The 24,408-nt window shown below is 43.8% G+C and overlaps 1 protein-coding gene across 1 annotated transcript in view; it reads left to right on the forward strand.

The window, feature by feature from the left end:
• Nucleotides 1-24,408, forward strand: part of XYLT1 (xylosyltransferase 1) — a 162,614-nt gene that overhangs the window by 119,574 nt on the left and 18,632 nt on the right. The window contains exons 6-8 of the mRNA XM_083413406.1: nt 12,438-12,518; nt 19,994-20,210; nt 23,629-23,805. Coding sequence (XP_083269532.1) covers nt 12,438-12,518; nt 19,994-20,210; nt 23,629-23,805 — 475 coding nt within the window. The remainder of the gene's footprint in view (nt 1-12,437; nt 12,519-19,993; nt 20,211-23,628; nt 23,806-24,408) is intronic.

Raw genomic sequence — 24,408 nt, forward strand, 5'->3', positions numbered from 1 at the left:
AAAAGATTGCCAACCCCTTCCTCAGAGCCTGCAGCAGATGATCTCTTAATGTTCCACTCACTAAGGCCAAATCTACACTATACATTTAAAGCAGTGTGATGCCACTTTAAACTATTACGGCTTCCCCCAGAGAATTATTGGAGCCATAGTTCATTAAGCGTGCTGAGAGTTGTTGGAAGACCCCCTGTTTCCCCTTCACCAAGCTACATTTCCTAGAACTCCCTGGGAAGAAGGATTAACTATTGAACCACTCTGGGTGTGTTTAGTGGGGGAAGGTGGAGTTTGACCTCAACTTTGCTTGACCTTGCCTTTACCCTCTGCTTTGTCGGACATTACCTTGCTAGGACTTGACCTTTCCTTGACCAAACTTTCCTTGACCTGGTTCTGGAACAGGGCTAGCAGTATGTGGCCGGATGTCCCCAGACTCTCCACCTAGTGCAGGTTCCCACTTGAGCTAGAATTCTGTCCTGCGGTTGAGGTCACCACCTGGGACAAAGCCAAAATGTCTTATAAAAGACCCATAGCTTTGCATCTGCTTTGCATGCAAAGGGCCCCGGGTCCAGTAGGGCTAGGAGAGACTCCCTCTCTGATACTCTGGAGAGCCCTTACCAGTCAGTGCAGAAAATACCAAGCTTTATGGAGCATTGGTCTATGTTCCTAAAAATAAGAGCTAATCAAAAGTGGAACAATTCTGCCTTGGCAGGTTGGGTGCTCTTCTTTGATGAAGATATTTAAACAGATACTGACAGGGGTGCTGTAATTGCAAACTCCCTGCATTGCAGATCCTGAATAATAAGAATAAGAATAAGAATAATAGAATGCTAGGTGAGGTTGTTTAGAAAACCCCTTTATGTACTCCAGATGGGCTTGATAAACTCTTTAACTGCGAACAAGCTGATGGCTGGTCTTTAAGGAAAGGTCAAACCAAATAATATGCAAGTCAGGGGAGTTGTTTTGTGCTGTCATAAGATGCATTTGCTTCTTAGCTCTTATCCAGAGTACAGGCTTCTCTCTGTTCTGGGTAGTGAATTTCCCGGTAAGAAGGAATGTTCTTCTTGTTTGTTTTTAAACTGTACCCAGAGGTGCCCTAAGGTCGGAATCAAGAAGGTTGGTTTGTCCTTTCTGTTCCTGCCTACCCTCAAAGGGAGGAAGGTGGGGAGGCTGGAGGCGGGAGACATTAAATCTGGCAGCTTTGAGAAAAGCCACTTCTTTCACAGTGTCACGGTTGGGCTGTGGGCAGCAGTCTGGGGTGAGCTGGGAATAGGGGTGGAGGGAAAATCCTATTCAGTTTGCATTTAAAGGTGAGCCAACTGAATTTGCACTTTCTGGAACAAATAGGAGAAAAGAAACACAGCCAGCCTTTGCAATCTGCACTTCTCTGAATTTTGCAGTGCCAAATAAATGTTTACCAGAATGCATATGCTGGGGTACAGCGTGCATAAAAATGCATCTATTAATGAAAATCACACACAAACACACAAACACACACACACACACACACACAAATGAATTGCATGGGAGAAAGTTGTTTTGCAATAATGTGTATATTAGGAGAGGTTCGCGCAAAAATGCTGATGAATTTTTAAGAGTTGGGGGGGTGCTTTTTTTTACAAAAGCAAACTAATGTGAAGAACCTAAGACTGAGAAACAATGGGAAACCAAAATGGGCAGATTCCCTCACCCTAGTTGGGAACCGACAGCTGTAGGGCAAGCTGGCAGCCAGAGCCAAAGGACAAGTGAGTCAGGATTGACGGTCCATAGAGGCAGGACCACAGAATAACAAAGGATGCAGGAGCACACCTGAGCTCAGGAAGACCATGTTGCTCAAAAAAGAGATGGGGAACCTTTTTCAGACTGAGGGCCACATTCTCTTCTAGGCTACCCTTGCCAGTGGTGAGTGGGGCCAGATCCAAAACTGGGTGGATCAATTGTTTTAAATTGCACAGCCTAAATGTCCTGCATCACCCCAGCAATCAGTCAACATTATTTGGCCATTGTGCAAGGATAAGTCATATTTTGACTACAAAGGCACTCTTCTCTGAAAACCAGGAGTAATTAAAATGTCTGCCAAAGAAGAGTCCCCACAAAAGCATGATGTTGGACCCGCCCCCCCAAAAAGGGCAGATGAGGCATTGACAACCCGCCTCTCAAAAAACATTGGTTCAAACTTTTCTTTTCAGAACTTTCTGTCCAGAATTTAAGACCATTGTGTCTAATAGCTATATTGACTAATCCTCCTGATAACAAGAAAAAAGCAAGACTAAACGATGAGTGTTTATTGTCTCAGTGAAACCACAGTGGACAGATTGCCTGACACCACTCTGTTGACTTGAGTTGTTTGCTAAATGTGATAAGCAAAGCTGTAATTTACATTGAAGCGCTGCTGTTCAGCTTTCACACTAGCTTTGCAAAACCTTGAAGGGGAGAAAAGTTATTTTATAAAATGCAGAAATGATTGGGTGCCTTGCGGGGAAAGTTCCCTAGTTAACCTAGCTGTCATAAAATAAAATAAAAAATGTAATGGCAATGGGAAATGAATCCAGTTGGCTAGAGATGCACATTTCAAATGCTGTGCTTCCTAGTTTGCAGTATTCAGTGACTGAATGTGCTTTACTGAGTTAGGCTTCAGGCACAAAGCCAATGAGAATCTGTTCTATTCTGCCTTGGTCAGACCCCACCCCTGTGTCCCAGCACAGTTTATGAAGGATATGGACAAGCTGGAACATGTGCAGAGGAGGGTGACCAAGATGGTCAAGGGTCTGGAAACCAAGCCTTATGAGGAACAATTGAGAGAGTTTGGTACATTTAGCCTCTAGAAGAGAAGACTGAGAGGTGAAATGATGGCCATCAAAGACCTGAAATGATATCTGGATGATGGAGCAAGCTTGTTTTCTGCTGCTCCAGAGGGTAGGACCCAAACCAGTGAATTCAAATGACAAGAAATGAGATTCCGACTAAACGTTAGGAAGATCTTTCTGACGGCAAGAGCTGTTCAGCAGTGGAATAGAGTACTTTGGAAGGTGATGGACTCTTCCTTCATTGGAGGTTTTTAAACAGGTTGAATGGCCATCTGTCAGGGAGTGTTTAGCTGTGATGGCTCCATTGCAGGAAGTTGGATTAGATTACCCTTCTCTGCAATTCTATTCTAACTGGTCTGCTCCCCTCACTAACCTCCTAGCAAGCTGATATATGGATTTTCACCTACCACCTTAAAGAAGGAACATCAGGTAGCTGTTGGTGGGTCAGCCTAGGACAAGGCAATCTGCGTTCAATCCGCAATCATCCGCGTAGCTTACTAGGCATACATGAGTTAGACAACACTAATTTATCCCTCCCTCACTTGATGACATCCTAGTTTATTCTGATGCCCCAAAATTCCATGTTCAGCCTGTACATTTGTCCATCAACACCCCAGAGAAAGCAGACTCTACGCAAAGCTGGAGAAGTGTGCTTTTGGCCTGACCCAAGTTGAATTTGGGGGATTGTTAGCACCCCCAAGTCATTAAAATTGATCCCCGAAAAGTTCAGGCTGTCCACACCAAGAATTGTGAAGGTGCCCAGCGTTTACCTGGCTTCACAGATTATTACTGGTGCTTTATCCTCAAATTTGCCACAATAGTCATTTCATTGACAGATTTTTTGTGAAGTCAGTCCATCTTCGACTGGGCCCCTGCAGCTCAAAGTGCTTTTCTCAACCTCAAACAGGAGTTCACCATGGCATCTATGCTTGTCAACTCAGATCAGACAGAACCATTCATTTCCAATGCCTCCACTGTGGTTGTTGGGACCGTCTTACACCAATCTCAACTTCTCCATCCATGTACATGTTTTTTTCTTGAGAACTGCCCCCCCCCCACTGCAGAATGCATCTTGCTTGCAGAAATGTGTGCATTAGTCAAAACGTCATATTGAAAATGTGTTTATTTGCACTAAAATGCTGATGAACTTCCATGAGGATTCTTTAAAAAAGAAAAGAAAAGAAAGTATAAATGGCTACAAAATGTGGACAGCTGAATTTAAGATTCAGGAGGGGGGATTATTGGGTTGTTTTTGTTTTTATTATGTATTTTGTGTTTTTATATTGTGACTTTATGATGTGAACTGCCCTGAGACCTGTAGGATTAGGGAACTACAGTCGTACCTTGGATCTCAAATGCCTTGGTACTTGGATGTTTTGAATCCCAGACGCCACAAACTCAGAAGTGAGTATTCCAGTTTGCGAACATTCTTTGGAACCCAAATGTCCAACGGGGCTTCCACGGCTTCCAATTGGCTGCAGGAGTTTCCTTCAGCCAATCAGAAGCCGCGCTTTGGTTTCCAAAGGTTTTGGAAGTCGAATGAACTCCTGGAACGGGTTCCGTTTGTCTTCCAAGGTACGACTGTATACATATTTAATAAATAATAATAATTTTTGAGAAATGAGAGAACCAAAATGGACAGATCCTTCCATCCCTACCTGGGACTCTCTGCATTAAAAGGGGCCCCACTTTCTCTGCAGGCCCACAAGAACAGGAATGAATCTCACCAAAACAAACTCTTCCCTCCTCCCACCGCCACCCAAAAAAGTATCTACTGAACAATCTGTGGAAACCCAGGCAAAACCCAGCCTTTGTTGTTAAAGCGAACATTTTCTTCCCGTCAGTGAAATGAAGAGGAAACATTGAAGGAAAGGGGGAAGTATTGAGGTTAGGAAGCTAGTCCAAAGAGTTGCGGAGCACATCCCACCATGTTGATATGAGAGAGGGAGGGAATTAAATGAAAATCCATGCGTAGGCAGGCCAAGCCATTGGTGGTGCCTCACCTGTGTCCACAGCAATCCCACTTCATTTTGGAATTGGGAAAGGCTGGCCAGGCCATGGCTTATTAATACCGCAGTCCAGACAGAACAGGTGGCATTCATTTCTGAGCATTCATTCAGCGCTTCTGACCTTCATCCATACCAGCCACACAGGGAAGGGTTGTAGCTCAGTGGCAGAGCATCTTCCTTCCATACCAAAGGTTCCAGATTCTATCCCCAGCATCTCCCGGTAGCGCTGGGTGAGACTTCCACGCACAACACCCTTCCGCACACAGTCCCTTAGCAAGCACCACGTGCCAGAGTGATGCGTACATCCAGCCACAAAGCAGCGTGTTTTCATTCATCGTAAGATTTCACTGCCCTGTTTAAAAAGATGCCAAACACTCTGGTGAAACCCTGATAAGCTTTGAATAACCACTGGGACTTCGAGTTTATCCAGAATACACACCACATGTTTTCCTTTCCATCACTGAAGAGCCAGAGCAAAATCCTGGGCCGTCGCTATCAGCATTCCCCACCCAGCCAATGCTTCACCCAGCCCCATGATCACTTTCCCAACCGAGCATGTAACTGTTCAGAAGATCCCAGCCCCTCCGTCTTGCAGAAACACACAGAAACGGTTCTGATGCCATTTTATCTGCCTGCGTTGCAGCTTTGCACCAAGGTGACGCTTCTTTCCTGCTGTGAAGGCAGGGAGAAATATATTTTGCTATATGATTGCCATGGTGGTTAAAAAAAAAAAAATAACCCACACCAAGAGAGGGTTTCCCATATCCTTATCTTTGTTCTACAGATGTTGGGGTTGCAAATCCTGGCTTGCAGCCAAAATTCACTCCCAAAATTAGGATGGGCTGCCTCTTACTTCACTTCATATTCATGAAAAGCTGGGATATGGGGAATGAGGCATCGTGTCATCCATTTTTACAAAACAAAACCAGGGTTGGCATCACTAGAGCAGTATCCAGGGTCCAAGTACCCGAGGACGGCACACAGATGAGGTCCTGTCCTCTGTTCACAGAGCTGATTTCTCTGGCAGCAGTGGCAGGGTCTCAGAAGCAGCCCAGCATTTCAGATTTCCTGTAAGTCACCCAAGAGATGTTGGCATGGAGGGCAACTGAAACGACAGGCAGTTTGCAACTACCTAGCACGAGTGCTGCTGCCCTCCACCACCACCACCACCAATAAGTGAAGTGTGGAAGCCAATGATTTCAAGAAGGAAATGACACTTTGCAGGTGATTGAGGGGCAGGGACTTAAAACTGAAGCCAGCTCTAGGCCACATCCACACCATACGTTTAAAGCAGTATCATACCACTTGAAGCAGTCATGACTTTCCCCCAAGGAATCCTGAGAACCATAGTGTGTTAAGGGTGCTGAGAGTTGTTCGGAGACTCCTATTTCCTGTACAGAGTTCACGTGGAGAATAGATTTACTGTTATACTGTTCTGGGAATTGGAGTTATAAGAGGGGAATGGGGGTCTCATAGAATCATAGAGTTGGAAGAGACCACAAGGGCCATCGAGTCCAACCCCCTGCCAAGGGTCTCCTCGGCACCCTTAACAAACCGCTGCTCCCAGAATTCTTTTGGGGAAGCCACGACGGTTTAAAGCGGTCTAAGAGTGGTTTGAATGTGTAGCGCAAATGGGGTCTTAGTTAACTAAGCTATTGGGCTGTTCTGTTCCATCCATAGATGGTACCCTCCAGGCAGCAAAGTTTATGGTGGGTCCAGCACCTTGGAGAGCTCAGAGTGATAAAGTTGCTCCTGCAAAGGTTGGAGGTGAATTGAGGAGGAGCTGCTATTAAAATGCCACCATAAATGTCGTTGATGTTCACTGGGGTCATCCAAAATAGCTGGAAGGTTTCTGGACAGGTAAAAGGAAGCCATCCTTCACATAGCACAAAGAAACTGGACTTTGGCTTTTATATAAGATTTTGGATTTGATCCAGCGGGACTCTGGTGCATTGGTGACACCATCTATCTAGAGGCTGCTGTCAACTGGCCATGGAAGCAATCTCCATGGGACAGACTGTGTCTGCCAGGGATGATGGGAGCTGTAGTTCAGCAACTAAGTAAAAAAAGCATGTGCATGAGCTTGCATTTTAAGCCATTATTATTAGCGGTATTCAGTTTAGAAAAGGTTCTGGGCCTATTAAGAAATACTTACTTGGCACCAGGAGGCGGGATTGCCCCCACCCCATTAACCAAAGACATTTCAAGGTTCCTTAGGATATAATCATAAAACATTCCAAGCAAATGAAGTTCTGCTTTCTAAGGATAATGAGACATTGAAGGTCTTTATGAACGCTCAGCTTGAATAAAACTAATACCCCTAGTTAGATGAAGAAACCCCCAATAGAGGATTTTCATCGGTGACTGAGCCTCTGTTTTCCTTTCTTTCCAATAGAGCATTTACATATCACAGCATTTTTTGGCTGAGGTCCATAGTTTGAAACTCATTTTCTTCTCTTACCCTTGCCACATTCTCTCCTAGTCCTCCCTGGGTTGTCATGTAAGCTTGACGTGATGTTTGGTTTTTGCTTTGTTTTTAATGTAGTCTTCAAAAACTTTTCTCAGTTTAAACTTGGCCATCTGAGGAACGATACATTTAGAAAAAGAGCCGCCAAGGTTTTCAAAGTGGGTTCCTTGGAGTAGTAAGAGACTGGTACACCTTTTTACAAGCAAGTGCAGCCTGATATCAATGGCTGCTGACCACAGTGGCTATGTTCTGCCTCCACTGCCAAAGGTATTATGTCTCAGAATAGCAGCTGCTGGTATTCGGAGACAGGGAGAGTGCTTCTGTGCTCAAGTTGCTCATACAGGGAAACCACCACCTGCTGTTTATAGCATAATAATAAAATAATAATATTTTATTTATTTATACCCCACCCTTCCCGGTTCAGAAAACTGGGCTCGGGCGGCTAACATATTTAAAACACTTAATTGATGCAACAAAAAACAGCATAAAATACAGTATAAAACGTGAATAACAATAAATTCAGAATTCAAAAATCAATTTACGGGGGAAATCCATCCAATAAATATTAGATGATCACCAGGACTAGCTGGCTAAATTATTCCTATTTGGGCCAGCGAGGAGACCAGGGGAGAACTAGCTGTGGGATCCCAGAGCAGGTAATCTTCATAAAAAGGGGAGGGGGAGGGAAGGAAGGGAAATAAAATATCAGGCTAAGTTTAAATTGAAAGCCAGGCAGGGAATTGCTCTGCCTTACAGGCACTGCAGAAGGAAATTAAATCCTACTGGGCCCATGGGACAGAGCATTCCACCAGGTTGGAGCTATCACTGAGAAGGCCCTGGCCCTGGTAGAAGATAATCTGAGAACGTAAGAAGAGCTCTGCTGCATTGGGCCAGAAGACTTCTCATAGCTAACAACTAGATTCCCCAGTGGGAAGTCAGCAAGCAGGACTGAGCACAACAGCACTCTCCCTACATGTGATTCCCAGAAACTGGCATTAAGACAGTGGAAGTAGCCTCAATGTTTCTCAACCTAACCTACCTAATGGTTTGGGGCAGGGGACTTGGTAGTGTGCCTACAGAGGAAAGTTAGGATGCACTAGGGTTGCCATAGGACATCCTAAGGAAAAGTGAGATCTTCCAGGATCAAATCAGAACTGGGATGGCTTCTGTAAATCTGGGATTGTCCCTGGAAAATAGGGACACTTGGAGGCTCTGAGAATCAATTCCCCAAAGCCAGTTGGAACAAGAAGTCACCTGTCAGAAGAACAACAACAAGGAGGGAGCTAGTAAAGCTTCTCTTGGGAGGGACTTTCAGATTTTGGGAGCAGCCAGCTTCTCCTGTTTTTTTCACTGGGGCTATTCTATAGGTCTGGGATTTTTTTTGTTGTAAGTGTTCTTTTTATATTTTGGTATTACGCTTTATGGGTTGTATTCCACTCAGTCCTGCTCAGGTTAGACCTGTTGCAAATACTGGCCCAGAGGACCATGTTCATTCATTTCAATGGCTCTGGACTGAGTAGGATTAGCACTGAGTTGTATTCAAAGCTAGTCCTACTCAGAACTATGCCCATTGAGATTCATGGACATAACAAACTTCAGTTGACATTAATGAGCCTGTTGGGTATATTCAGTGGATAGCTAGAAACTGGAAAGAGGCACATCTGGAAAGAAGTACATCTAAACAGATGTACAAGAATGGTATAACATAATTTGGGACATAGCATTTAATGAAAAACTGATACAATAAATTTCTGTGGGTAGAGGGAGGGAACTGAAGAGACTTTTATGGCAGACTGGTGGTCATTTGTCCAGCCCATGAACAAAGGTTCTACAGAACAAACTGTACTTGCTGCATTCTATAATACATTAACATTCTCCTCCATATTGATGAAACTTTCAGTTTCTCTCCACTTCTGTTCCTGTATGAACCTTTAATATTATTGTTTACATCTGACTATGCCTTTGGGTTGTGGGAAAGGGTTTGTAAATGTATTTAAAAATATATATGGGAGGGATGCGGGTGGCGCTGTGGGTAAAACCTCAGCACCTAGGACTTGCCGATCGCATGGTCAGCAGTTCGAATCCCCGCGGCGGGGTGCGCTCCCGTCGTTCGGTCCCAGCGCCTGCCAACCTAGCAGTTCGAAAGCACCCCCGGGTGCAAGTAGATAAATAGGGACCGCTTACCAGCGGGAAGGTAAACGGTGTTTCCGTGTGCTGCGCTGGCTCGCCAGATGCAGCTTGTCACGCTGGCCACGTGACCCGGAAGTGTCTGCGGACAGCGCTGGCTCCCGGCCTCTAGAGTGAGATGAGTGCACAACCCTAGAGTCTGTCAAGACTGGCCCGTACGGGCAGGAGTACCTTTACCTTTACCTTTATGGGAGTGAAATGGGGGGGGGAATTAATGAGCCTGTCTACTTTGAGCAGAACTTGGGTACAAACTTTTAAAAGTCACAGTTAAAGACTCTTTTACGTAGCAAGCGACTAATACACTGAATGGATAACAATAATAAATAAATATAATTAGATCTTCATCAAGGGAACGCTGGCAGTAGAGGCAACGGTTGAGAATTTTGCATAGCTGTTGTGTTTCAGGATTGTGGCATTGAAACACAGCTCAATGAAAAGATCGCAAGAAACAAGAGAGCTCAGCATTTTCTTTTTAAAAAATGATTATTGCACTTGTTAACTTGTTAAATTCATTCTTGGAGTAAACTTAAAGTAGGAAAGTAAAGGTAATATCTGAAAAGATCATCCGAGCACGCCGGTGTTTGCCTAGAAACGAACCCTAAGATGTCAGCCATTGAGGCCTTTTCATGTGGAAAGATCGCTAAGTAAATTCCCTAAATGTCTATTCATCCCCCATAAGATGGCAAATCAGTGAAGCAGCAAATGTGAAAATCGGCAGGGCTTTACGATAGAGAGGGAGAGAGAATGTGTGTTTCTTCCCCTGCAAATGCTAAATTGAAATGCAGATTCTGACCCCGGGAGACTTTTAAAGCTCACTTGAGTGAGCATCAAAGGAAGGTCTCAGGCTTCTGCAATCTAGCCATTTAGGTTGATTGATAGACAGATACTCCAATTGGTCTGGACTTAGTCAATGGTTAACTTGTTCGTTATTCATCAGGGCAATAATGAACTGTTCCTTGAGATGGTTGGAGAGTTTGTAAATGCAGGCTACTTAGGGGGATCACTGTGTTGATAGAGTTCCCTGGCTGGGTTTGCTCCCTGTGCAACTTGGAGTACGAGTCATTTTGCTCCACAGGCAACGTATTCAAAAGGAATTGCCGCAGCATTTGAAAAAGAAGTTCCGTGTTCCCGACTACGGGCATAGAGTGACTCAAAGCACATTTTCGCGGATAAACCGCTGCAAATGTGCCTCTTTCCCTTTTCAATGTCCAGCTGGGTGTAAGTGGAACCTGCAACCCAAAATCCCACAAGTTCAGGGGCAATAATGCTTCTTGAATACCGGTTGCTGGAAATTCTGCTGCACTCAGGTCCTGCTTGTGGGTTTGCCAGAGGCATCTGGTTGGACCTTAAGAACAGGATGCTGAACTAAATGAGCCACTGGCCTGACACATCAGGCTCTTCTTATGCTCTTAATTGGTAGTGGAACCTTGTTTCCTGGAAGAGTTTCAAGCTAGCTAACCATTCCCTCCTTCCAGAATGCTGTAGTCTTGTTAGACTTCTCAACCTGTTGGTCCCCAGATGTTGTTGGACTACAACTCCCATCATCCCTGAGCTCTGGCCTTGCTAGTTAGGGGTGATGGGAGTTCTAGTTCAACACCATCTGGGGACCCACAGGTTGAGAAAGGCTTAAGAAAACCATTCTGTTTCTTCCTTTGCAAGTTTTCCATTTTTTTCTTTTCCAATTAACCATCAGCATTCTGTGACTACTGAGCATGCTCAAACCTCAATGAGTTGTTGGGAGATGAGTTGCCTTTTTAAGAGGGATAGGGTTTTTTTGTATTTCTGCAAACTTCAGGGTTCTCAAGAGCATGTCTCTCTGTCTCTGTCTATCTTTTTAAATAAATGTTATTAAGACATAAGGGGGGGGAATATAGAGTTTAATATCTTTTCCTTTAAAAAAAACCCCAAACCAAGACTTTTATCTAGATACTATAAAAACACAAAAAGCGGGGAGAAAGAAAGAGAGAGAGAACAATTAAAAAAGTAAATAAATAGAATAGAATAGAAGAGATTAAAAGAGAAAGATAGAGGAATAAGATTCAGAAAGTAAAGAACTTGCAGTTCTTCATCTGCCTGCTATATAAAAACAATATTCACTTTGTCCAATCCAACATAACACCCAACAAAGCTTCTTTCTATAAACAAACATTATATTCATTCCTCAGATCCAGATATCATTATTTCTTTTTCTTTCTCACACAAAAAGTTCCTTTCTCTCTTGTTTTTAAATTCCAGATCGTCAGTGCAATCCTTCCCCAAAAAGTGTTTGGTGGCACCTTAAAGACTAGCAAGTTTATTGGCATAAGCTTTTGTAGATACCATAATAAATCCTTTAGTCTTAATGCACCACAACACTCTTCCCGAGAGACTGCTCATTTTAAAACCTTCTTAGAGCTGCTCCTTTCCCCAGCTGCTGCCTCCAAGTACTTTGAAAGGATGTGAATAATTTTACAGGTGTGTTCCCTTCACACTTTATGTCAGTTTTGTACTTGTGCTTTTCACAAGGCTGTAGTTTTGGAGTCAGGACCGTTCAGAGCTAGGTAAAATGAGTGGGCAGGTGTAATTCAGTTTTTTTAAAAAAATTGTATGGTTAACTGAAATACATTTTAAATATGAAATAATAGATAATCTGAATGGAGAAGCATCTTCAATATGAAGTGAAAATCTGTTTGCATAAATTGCTATTGAATTTTCAAACTACAATTTAGTCAGCGATGTCTTTCAGTAATGTAACATTTTATCTTCTTTTACGAGGGAGGATCCCTCAGATTTGATACAGGAAATACAAATCCACTGAATTTTTGTTTCAAGAAGAGAAAGAGGCAAAGAGGCTCTTCTGGAATGTGTCTCACATGATATCAATGACTAGGCAACATCTACTTGCAAATCTGAACTTATATTTCAGTGGTAAAGTTCCTGGTGTGTATGACTAACTATTAGTCACTGTTTTAATTTTTTGTCCCAATCATTTCACAGGACAAACGACCAGCTCGTTGCCTTCCTTTCCAGATACCGAGACATGAACTTCTTGAAGTCCCATGGAAGAGATAATGCAAGGTAATGTGGCCCTTTCTGTGCCTCTCAGTATAATAATAAAAAATTGTGGTGATACTTCTCATTTCTTTTCTTTTCTTTTTGCAGTCCAGGTGAAATTGGGTCACTTTGTGTGATCAGTAAAACCTGCACTTTCAGCTGCAGTTTTCCCAAGAAAGATGTACAGATCTGTGTATTGGATAGGGCAGAGCCAAGCATTCTCAAGACAGAACGCTTGGATCAGAGTTTGACCCCACCAACCTCAGTCTATCCCAGCCTTAATTCCTAAAAAGAGCAAAGTTGAATGTCAAGCCTGGGCCATGGGTAGAAGTTTGAGATGAGGCCTTAAACCAAGAGACTCGCCCATTATTTAGGACCAAGGAGTAAGTCAGAAGCAAAGGACAAACAAAGATATAGGAACAGATTAGGGAGCCATTGTTGTTTAAACAAGGCTCTGCTGCGGCAGGAAGACCTCTTATATTGTTTCCTGTCCTGCGGGGGCAGCCTGAGTCCATCCAGGGCCTGAAGGTCCTTCACTGAGAAGCTGGCATTTGCAATTCAGTGGCTGACCACGCAAGGCAGACACCCAGTGGCGTAGCGTGGGGGGTGCAGGGGGGGCCGGCCGCACCGGGCACAACATTTGGGGGTTAGGGTTAGGGGACGCAAATCCACAGGTTAGGGGGCACAAATTACTTGCCTTGCCCCGGGTGCTGACAACCCACGCTATGCCACTGCAGACACCCACAGATCCCAGTAGCTCCTGATAGTGAGGAGGTGATGTCGTCTTCCCAAAACCCACATTATCCGCCCATTCCATGCAAGAACAGGCTGTGGTTGCTCAGAGATGACATTAAAAAATGCACTCTGACCCAGCTCAGGGGCGCCATTCATTACCCGCCTATTCTACCATTTTAGACAAGCCGTTGAAATAAGATTCCAGATCTAAGCCAGGCACAAAATTAAGCCCATTTCGCACCTTCCAGTTAAACGGTGGCAGATTTGAGAAGGCTTACCACTTCATGCATATATATCAAGTGGGCTGGGGGGGAGAGAGAGATCTCTGTCTTTTTGTCACTAAAGTGACAGTGTTGTCATTTTATTTTCTTGCAGAGTATCAATCTGCTCAAAAATATGAAAAGCTTATTATATGTTTATCTACTCTAATCTGGTTTCTCTTTTTTTACAAAGAGTTTCCTGAGATCAGCTTATATATTTTATCTCTCTTGCTAATACAGTTTAACCATATCTTAGGACAGTACTGTGTCATATTTTTTAAAGGAGAGACTGTTACTTATCATTCTCAGTAGTGCTGAACTTGGATGGTCTCGTACCAATCCCTTTGCAAGTGACACTGGGCCACCCAAAATATGTTGTTGTCGTTTATTCCGTGTTTCAGGATACTGTACAAATCCTTCCAGGGTTTCAAGTAATATTAAGACTTATTAGTAGAATCACTATATTATCACAGTAACTATATTAAAACAAAACAATTCATAGAATCATAGAGTTGGAAGAGACCACAAGGGCCATCGAGTCCAACCCCCTGCCAAGCAGGAAACACCATCAGAGCACTCCTGACATATGGTTGTCAAGCCTCTGCTTAAAGACCTCCAAAGAAGGAGACTCCACCACACTCCTTGGCAGCAAATTCCACTGTCGAACAGCTCTTACTGTCAGGAAGTTCTTCCTAATGTTTAGGTGGAATCTTCTTTCTTGTAGTTTGGATCCATTGCTCCGTGTCCGCTTCTCTGGAGCAGCAGAAAACAACCTTTCTCCCTCTTCTATGTGACATCCTTTTATATATTTGAACATGGCCCTATATATTTGAATATGGCCCTATATATTTATATATTTGAACATTCGTCAGAGGGCATATCCACACCATACATTGGAAGTACATTATTTCACCCAAATTATTCTGGGAACTGTAGTTTCCTATGGGTGTTGGGAACTGTAGCTCTGTAAGGGGTAAACTACACTTCCCGTGGTTCTTTGAGGGAAGCCATGTGCTTTAAGTTTATGGTGTGGGTGTGACCTAAACCCTTTCCACACTGAGCAGTTGGTAGGTAGATGCTGCTGCGCAGAGATCGGACAGAGGAAAGTCCAGCTGAGGGAAGCTGTTCAGTGACTTTTGCACCCCTCTCCCAGAACCCCTCCTACATGGCAGTCTGTGGCAGATATGTTTGGGCTGTGGGAAACTGGAGCAGACTTTGAAGTCTGCCCACACCGCTTTGTTTCCTGAGATTTTCCCCATAGCGCACCACATGGTCCCAGGAGATATGTCTACGGCAGATCCATTCCTTGATCTGTTGGTTGTGGAACTACCAAGAGGACCCTCCCTGCCTATCTTAACACCCAGCAAAATTTGTAGGAGCAGAGGTGGTCATTTGGCTATCAACTCACTTAGGGCTGTGTGAGCACACCTTGAACTGGGCCCAGAAACAAGCCAGCAACCAGTCATAGACTGGGGCCAACAGTCTTGGCTTCCTGCAAAGACTACTGGGAAGTGTAGTAAGTTCAGGGTGTTGTTGAGGGACCCCTATTCCTTTCACAGAGCTACGTACAGCTCCCCAGAAAAGAGGATTTGTTTCTTAGACTACTCTGGGAATTGTAGTTCTGCAAGGGGAATAGGGGTCTCCTAACATCTCTCAGCACCCTTAGCAAACTACAGTTCCCAGGATGCTTTGGGAGAAGTTGTAACTGTGAAAAATGCTGCTTTAAATGTCTAGTGCAGATGTAGTCTAAGTTGTTTAGGGCTTTGAACACATATGTGAATGCAACTTGAATTGGGCCCAGAAATGAACTGCGAACGCATTGCTTCATTTTGACTGGCAGGTTTTGCATTAGCTGGCATTCCTGTCAAACGATGGAGTTAAATTAGAAAGGCAATAAGAAAGGGTTATGGAGATATGCCTCCCGTTCACTTCTGACTCTTGTGATCATTGCTCCTCAAACACTGTCAAAAGAAGAAATAAGAGCATAAATTATGACCGTTCCACACAAAGCCATAAGATGCTCACCTCGGCTGGGACAAGAGCAATTTGGATGAATTAAATCTGCTCATCTTCTCATTAATTTAATATTAAATTGTGCTAATGTGCCACTTGGCCTCTCCTCTGGGGAATAATAGGCTGGGTCTTTAATGACGATTCTGCCTTTGGAATACATAAACAGTTAATTGCATCTTAGGATGTGCTGTGATATATAGGTAGGGCTGGCATATCAGTTTATGTATTATTCAGAATCAATTATCTCTTTAAAAAAAACAACTGAAAGTGCTTCAAATTAATTACAAAGAAAGCAGTAACAAACTTGAGGGGTTGCAATGGAAGACAGTCGGATTTCAGGAAAACATCGTTTCAGGAGAGCTGTTCTGGAACCATCTGTGGGCAGAAAGTGGTTGGGCGAAGGGAGAATGTTCCCACAAGTTGAAGCCCGCTCCCCGAAAGCTGCTGTTCACTTGCAGAAGAGAATGGCGTGGCATGGTTTCAGGGGCACTGTTGTGGTGGAGTGGAGTGGCAGCCTCCATTGGATGGGGTAGGAGGAGTTATGGCAGACTTCCTTAAACTCGGCCCTCCAGATGTTTTGAGACTCCACTTCCCATCATCCCTGACCACTGGTCCTGCTAGGTAGGGATCATGGGAGCTGTAGGCCAAAAACATCTGAAGGGCTGAGTTTGAGGAAGCCTGAGTTACAGCATAGAGAAGAGCATTGGTAGTTAAGAACCCAAGAAGAGCTCTGTTGGAGAAGACCACAGATGCTTCTGGTCCACCACCCTGTCCTCACTGGGACCAAAACAGATGTCTATGAGACACTCACAAGCAGGATCCGAGTGTAAACTGCACCTTCCCAGCAGCAACTGGTTTTCAGAAGCGCACTGCCTCCAACAGCGCAGGTAGAGCACACCCATTGTGGGCAGTCGTGGTGCTTTAGTAAGTTGAGTTAATAGCGCACTGTGTGAAATGCTGTATGGCACCAGCAGCAGGGCATTTCAATTCTGCTCCCAAGCAATTGCTGGAAAGCAGTTCCTCAGCAGGGAGGATGCACTCAGTGTTATCAGCAGAGTGTTTCTGAGCAATTAATCAGTATGCTGGTCTGAATGGCACATCCAGTAAATGCTTGTGTATTTCTGTAACAATGAATCACCCATTTAATACCCAGCACTACTAAGTACTGCACATAGAGCAGAATTTATTATCCCTGCAGCCCAAGTATTTTAACCTCTTGGCTCCTGGTAGCATTAATGGTCTCACTAGTTTTGGGTGCAGCTCTGGTTTTTTTGCCGGGGGGGTGGGGGAGGCAAGTTACATGTTTGAAATTTTAGCCAAAGGACTCATTGAAACACGTTGGCTACAAAATTCCTTCTTATTGTACCTGGGAAACATAATGCAATAATTGCCGGAGCTGTATACAAAATAAAATATTATTAGAGCACAGGATGTTGTTGTTTTGGTTTTAATTTTTTTTTTTTAAGTACAAAGCAGGGGCATTTAGAAATGCGTATGTTTTACAGTGACTGCTCTGTTTCTCCACTTTATCACCTGGGTTGCCATAAAACAAAACAAAACAAACTTTACTGCTCATTTTTGGCAAAGCGCCCTCACTTGGCTTTCTAGCCTATGCTATTTAAGGAAGAGATTTTTGTTTTATTTTTTTGAAATTGGTGCTAAAATAAATAGGTGTTCTGAAAAACTGGGGTAATATAACTCAGGCTGCAAGGTTAGGGGCAAATGCATGGGAGCAGTGTGAATGCCACTGCAGACGAGGGTGCAATAGCAGTAGTGGGAACAGGATGTGGCCCAGATCTGCAGGGGGACATTGGAGCATTTTGCATACAGCGACAGTGGCGTAGCGTGGGGGTTGCAGGGGGGGGCGGCCGCACCGGGCGCAACATCTGGGGGGGTGCGCTCGCACTCGCAGCTCTCTGCCCCTACCTGGCTCACTCACTCTCTCTCACTGCAGTGCTGGCTGTGCGAATCCGATCCGAGCCGCCGGGTCGCCGCCCACTGTGGAGGGGGGGTGCCAGGCGTGCGGTGCGGTGCGGAGAGAGAGCAAGGGACTATCTGGGGGAGGGACAGTGAAGCGGGGGGGCGCAAATTACTTGCCTTGCCCCAGGTTAGGGGGCGCAAATTACTTTGCCTTGCCCCGGGTGCTGACAACCCACGCTACGCCACTGTACAGCGAGAAAAAATCTTGGGCCACCCCAGTAGCCCCATACACATAATTGCTTGAGAATTATATGAAAACAGACCCCTCAGTGCAGCTGCAAAAGGTTCAGTCCTTGATTCAAAATGGCTTCCAGTTGTATCTCAACATCGATGAAAATCTGCTCCTTGATTTCAGGAACCATCATGCAAAATTTGGTACAATATCTTAAGGGATATTTAAATGCACAGCAAAGATGACAAATTACTTTCCAAAATATCTAGTAGATGTTTTTGAGGAGGCAGCGTATGATAAAAATCTTCATTTGCCCCTGTTGTTGGCTACTTTTAAGGAAACCCATCGATGTTCTTGCACTTCACCGCAACAAACTTTTCCATTAAAGTATTGGAAACAAATACATTTTGTGGCATAGATACAGCCTCTCCGCTGGGTGAAATATGTGACTGTTCGAACCATATGTTAAAAAGTAACAATGACAAATGGTTTGTTAGTAAATACTCCCAACAAATCTGTTGGTTGTTAATTGCTAGGAAGAAAAGCAGGGGGGGGGGGACACCGAACCCTCTGCCAACCTTTTTAATTCCAGAAGTCATTTAGATTTTATTGCAGAGCATTAGAATGATTAATGCTGGAAGAGGAATATTTAATCTCCAATGGACAGCGCTGATTTAGTTTTCTTTGTTCCTTACCTTTCACTGGAAGGACTTATCAGAGGTGGGATTTCAGGTTTTCATTTCAGTTGTTGCCAAGTTGCAATCAGCAATTAATTAGCCTCGTGGGTGATATTACTCACTTTGAATTGGGAACCGGACAATCCCTGAAGAGTATCTTGGCTCCAAGCTTCTGCAGGGACACACACACACTCTCTCTCTTACACTTTTTTTAAAAAAAAACAGGGGTGCAAAGCCTTTTCCAAGCCAAGGGCCACAATCCCTTCTGACTAATCTTCCAGGGGCCACATGCCAGTGGTGGGCAGGGCCAGAAGTAAAAGTGGGTGGAGCAATTAATGTAATTTCATAGGCTAGTTTTTACACATTCTCAGTCCCTTTGTCTGCCAGCCAGGCAAGCAACAGGCATTATTATACAAATTCAAGGACACATTCCAGGCAGGCAAAATTTTCTAGAGTGTGACTTCATTATACAGCTTTAGGCGCTAGGCAAAAACATCCCTCTTTAACCAGGCCTTTGGCTGAGTGGCATCCAATGTCCCTTTACAATGTGTTGGGGGGGGGGGAATGTATTGCGTTGTCTTTGTTTTCATTTTTTCTGTCTTTATATTGTGATTTTATGTTGAAACTGCCCTGAGACCTGCAGGTATAGGGCGGTATACCAATTTAATAAATAATAATAGTAAAAATAGGTCCTGTGAGGAGTGTGGCCTGAGCTGAGGAGAGTTCTGAGGGCCTGAAAATAATTCATGTAAATTGCATATTCAAAGTAAACATGTTTTTTTTTCAGAGGCGTCCCCACCACCATCACCAAATAATAGAAATAAATGACTGAACTTTCACATGCATGCATATTTAATTTCGCAGAGAATTGCATAAATATTGTATTTGGAGATTCTAGAACACCCCATTAAAATTGCAAGACATTTCCATTATCCCTTTTATAATAGAATGTGGAATTAGGAGCTCATCTATGGAAATAAAATGAAATAAAAAATTCTCAACTTCTTATCTTCCCTTTTGTCCTCTAAGCGCCGTAAACGCACAGAGAGGCTCGTATGTCTGGGCTTTGTTTTTCATTAATTAGATTTGGAAAACAGCCCATTTTCTTTCTCTGGGCTCTGTTGCTTTTTGAAATAAATTCTAATCAAGGATAAGAATGCTAACTGCTTAAGCACCAGAGTTTCGTGGGGACCAGGAAGGTACACAAAGGTGTTTAGTACAATGTTTAAGAGAGAGAGAGAGAGTCAGTGTACACACCATATACTTAAAACACATTTCCCACTCCAAAGAATGCTGGGAACTGTAGTTACACCTCACCGAGCTACAGCACCCAGCACCCTTAAGAAACTACAGTTCCCAAGATCCTTTGGGCAAAGCCACATGCTTTAATTGTATGGTGTGTACACAGCCAGAGAAGGGAGCTAACTGTCCCTTATTTACTATCCTCTGTTTTCTTGTACCTGCTGCTGGTGAATCTTCTATCCCTCAGAAGACAATTTGCATGACATTTTTCACAATGGAGGATGTTGTACTCCTGCTTTAGTTGTTTCTCTCTTTCCCCCGCCCCCTTTTACATCCTGCTATAATCACATATGTTCCAAGAGTCTCTATCTTTCATACTCGTTACGTGTATTTTTAACATTTCCTTTCCCTCCTCTCCAGGTTTATTAGAAAACAAGGGCTGGACAGGCTTTTCCTGGAATGTGATACCCACATGTGGCGCCTTGGTGACCGAAAGATTCCGGAAGGAATAACGGTGGATGGCGGGTCAGACTGGTTCCTGCTGAACAGGAAGTTTGTGGAATATATCACCTTTTCTAACGATGACCTGGTGACAAAGATGAAAAGGTTCTACTCCTACACGTTACTCCCAGCTGAGGTGAGCAAACTTGTGGAGAGCCCTGTCCCACCACAGAAAAATAAAAACAGCACCGGGGTAATTCCTGAATGCCTGAATTATATATGTTCAGTGTTATGAAAGGCTTTTTCCTTTGGTTATTGGTTGGTTGGTTGCTTTGAAGGTGCTCCACTTTAACATACATTACCTTTCAAAAAAATCAAGGCCAGCCCTATCATTAGGCAGGGTGAGGAAGCTGCCTCAGGTGATGGAACCTGATTGGTATGTTGTGGAGGGAGCAGAATTCTTGCTGGCTGTCATGACGACTGTGCTCTGCTTTCATTGTCAGATGCCGAAATTATTCTGAATGCCAGTCATTGGAAGCCACAGGAGGGGAGAATGCCTTTGTGCTCGGGTCTTGCCTGCAGGTTTCCCACAGGCACCTGGGTGGCTACCATGAGAACAGAATGCTGGACTAGATGGACAAAATTGTCACAAAGCCCATGTCCAATGCTACCATCTTGTGGCAGCGGATTCCATACATTATATGTTGCATTAACTGGATTTTTTCTTCCTCTGTCATTCTCATTAGTAATGGTGACCAAAAGTTATATTAAGTGTGTAGGTGACATCCATCTTTCTTCTATCCACTAGACCTTAATGCAGTCAGAAGACGACTGATCCCCTTTCTCCTTTTCGCTTACACATATATTAAATGTTCTCCTTTTAATCCTGCTTCTCCTAAAGGGAAACGAAAGGTATCGTCTTCCCTTTCAACTCTGTTAACTTTTTATTCTGCTTATCTTTGCAACGGCCTTCTCTGCTAGTATAAAAGGACAGGGCAGTGGGTAATTGGGTAGGTTTCTCTTCCCCTCCCCTCCTCAGTCCCGGCTTTTTGCCTGAATGACAATGTATGCCTTAATGGGTTTAACTAGACAATTCAAGCGTAAAATCCATATTCACTGGCCTGTCATTTAACGTTTTTTTAAAAGGGGGCAAGGGGCTTGTCCAGGGGGATAGGCGGTCAACCATACTAATGCCATTCCGTGTGTCTGTAGGTCACCCTATAGTTGATATTTTACAAAAGAACTCACTGTTCTGTAAGGGCCTTTTGCTTTTTCACCGCCCAGTGTTTATCCTGTTTCAGTTTTTCTACCCACAAGATTTCCTCGGCTAGGTTTTGTATCCGACTCCTTCAAAATAATAATAAAGATAAATAAATAGGGAGCCCACTCTCATGTTAACCTAGCCCGGCCTTGTCCAACCTGATGTGCGGAAGTGTTGGACTATAACTCCCATCAGCCCCAGCCACACAGTCTGTCAGGGAAATTGGGAGTTGTAGCTCATAACATGGGGGGGTGCATAAGGTCTGGGAGAAGAAAAATCCTCGCCACTGTCCCAAAAAACAAAGCCTTCCTGGACACGGGAAGATAGGAAGCTTTAAACACTCGTGGCTTGTCCCAAAGAATTGTGGGAGCTGTAGTTTGCTAAAGATGCTGAGAGGTTTTAGGAGACCCCTTCCCACCCCCACCCCCGCAGAGCTACAATTCCCAGAGTATGTTAACAATAAGTCTATTCTCACAGGGAACTCTGCACCCTTGACAAAACTAACCAGGTCCCAGAATTCCTTGGTCAAAGCCATAACTGTTGGTGCCATAGTGCTTTAAATGTATAGCGTGAACATGGCTCTCCAAGGCTTCAGTCAGGGGTTTTTCTCAACCCTAACTATAGACGCCGGAGATTGAATCTGGGGTCTTCTGGATACCAAAAAAAAAACCTCTGCCCCCCACCCCAGTTATGAATGTGAGCAAAACTTCTCAGAGATGCTGGGGCCCCAGTAACTGCCTGAGGGTGCCTTGTGGTGGTGCTGGGCCTGTCAGTCTCCATTACTATGGGATTTAAGTAAACACCGAAATTACAGTGGTATAATTAGAAGAAGAAGAAACCCATTGGAATTTCTCACTGCCTTGCATTGGCAAATAGACTTAGCAGCTTCGGAAATAATTGCAAGAGACAGAGCGTCCCTTCTGTTGCCTTAGGGGCAAACTGGGTCTTTCACTGCGAGGTCAGTTTCACCTATGGGCACATTGCAACTTCCAAATAAATCAGCGGTAGTAGACAGAGAGGAATTGGCTTGGTTTGGGGTGGTTGTCTTTTCTTTTATTACTTTTACTATTTCCTCACGTTAATTGGTGGGAGATTTTGACCTTGAAATCACCACCACCACATTGGGAAATTTATCTGAGGGGGGAAAAGGAGCCTGACTGGAGATGCAACTTTAAATGCAAGACAACAGAATTAAATATGATCTCTTCCTCCTTCAGGTGCTCCTTTCTGTGGCGCTTTTCAGTGTTGGTGTTATAAAACCACTTTCCTGTTCCAGAAATCTAAAATGCAATAACTGTCCCAGGCTATCTTCTAGAATTGTCATTTTTAAATAATTGATAGGGAAATTTTCCTCAAGGTTAATCTCCTCCCCACTACAGCAAAACACACACAAAAAACCCCCCAAAAAACCACAATGAGAGATCTTGTAATAATCAAAAATACCAAACACGTCAATTAAATTATTAAAACAGCAGCCAGAGAGAGAGAGAAAACAATGTATTCGATTTTAAAATGCATTGACACAGCAGCTTAATAAAATCTTTCTGTCTTCCTAAAATTCAAGAGGAAAGGGGTCGGCATAACTTATTTTGGGGAGGGAGGTTCATAATCTTGGTACCAGGGCTGGATTTAGGTTTGATGAGGCCCTAAGCTGCTGAAGGTAATGGGGCCCTTTATATGCCCAGCTGTCCTTTGTCAACAACAAATTGTCACTGTTTTTTGTGTGTTGAATATATGCCATATGGTAATTTATGGACCTAATAGGTATCTTTGCACATAGCAAAATATGTATTTTATCAAAGTAATTGTTGAACTTATCTTATATTTTGGAAATGTACATCCAGTGTTGTTGTTTTTCTTTATTTGGGGGGGCCCCCAAGAGAGTGGAGCCCTAAACTATAGCTTGTTTAGCTTATAAGTAAATGTGGCACTGCTTGATACCCTTTTCGTATACCACTTGAGAGTCTTTTTGGCAAAAGGGCGAGGTATAAATGCTGCAAATAAATAAAATAGTAATAACACACACACACACACCAGCGGTCCACAGAGAAAAATGGTTTCAGAACAAGTGCAGCGCACTACGTGATCTCTTCAGCCCATATGCTTGTAACCCTCTATTAATGTGCTTGACTCCATACATTTAAGCATTCCTACCCCCACTTTAACAATAATTTTTTAAGGGTGTTGGGAATGGTAGCTCTGTGAGGTCGGCACCCTTAACAGACTACGGCTCCCAGTATTCTTTGGTGGAAACCGTATCATGAAAGCGCGGGATGGATGTGACCGTAGTGTCCTCTCACTCTAATGTACCAAAACACCACTGAGTTTTGTGCTTCTCCCCGTCTCCCAACAGTCTTTCTTCCACACCGTCCTGGAAAACAGCCCTCATTGCAACACAATGGTGGACAACAACCTGCACATCACAAACTGGAACCGCAAGTTGGGTTGCAAATGCCAGTACAAGAATATTGTGGACTGGTGCGGCTGCTCCCCTAATGATTTCAAGCCGGCCGATTTCCACCGATTTCAGGTAAGTTGGTATTTTATCAGGTTTGTTAGTCACACCGTCATAAGGCTGGATCCAGCAGGTCTTTTCTTAACGTTCTCATGTGTAGAATTGGAGTCCATCATTAACCAGAGGACACCGTGCTGACAGCTTCTGCTCTATCCCATACTGTCTGCTCTACCTGACAGCAGCTCTCCATGAGATCTGGTCACTGCCGCCTGGTCCTTTTTCCTTCCTTTTTTAAAAGATGGTGCCAAGGGTTGAATCTAGGACCAGCTGCCCTTCCCTCCCACAGAAGCTCCACCTGGTGTTTCAGTCTATGGTGTATCTAGAGCTTTGAACGTTAGCTTTTTTAAAGAATCTAGTTCAAGCTCAACATGTCCAGAAAGGAACCATTGCAAGTTCGCCTTCATCCCTTTACAAAACAAGCTAGTTCACAGTTCAATTCAAATTCAACCAAATGACCCTCAGCCCCCCCACCCCCCCAGAAAAAACACACCAACATGCAGAAAGTTACTGGCTGCTGTGCTGAAATATAAAATATAATTAAGAAGGCTAAGAAAACATCCAAAAATGCATTTACACAGTGGAATGTGAATTGTTTACTTATAGCTCGGTCAGCAGAGC

This window comes from Podarcis tiliguerta (genome assembly GCF_965153285.1).
Source record: "Podarcis tiliguerta genome assembly, chromosome: 14".
NCBI classification, from domain to species: Eukaryota; Metazoa; Chordata; class Lepidosauria; order Squamata; family Lacertidae; genus Podarcis; species Podarcis tiliguerta.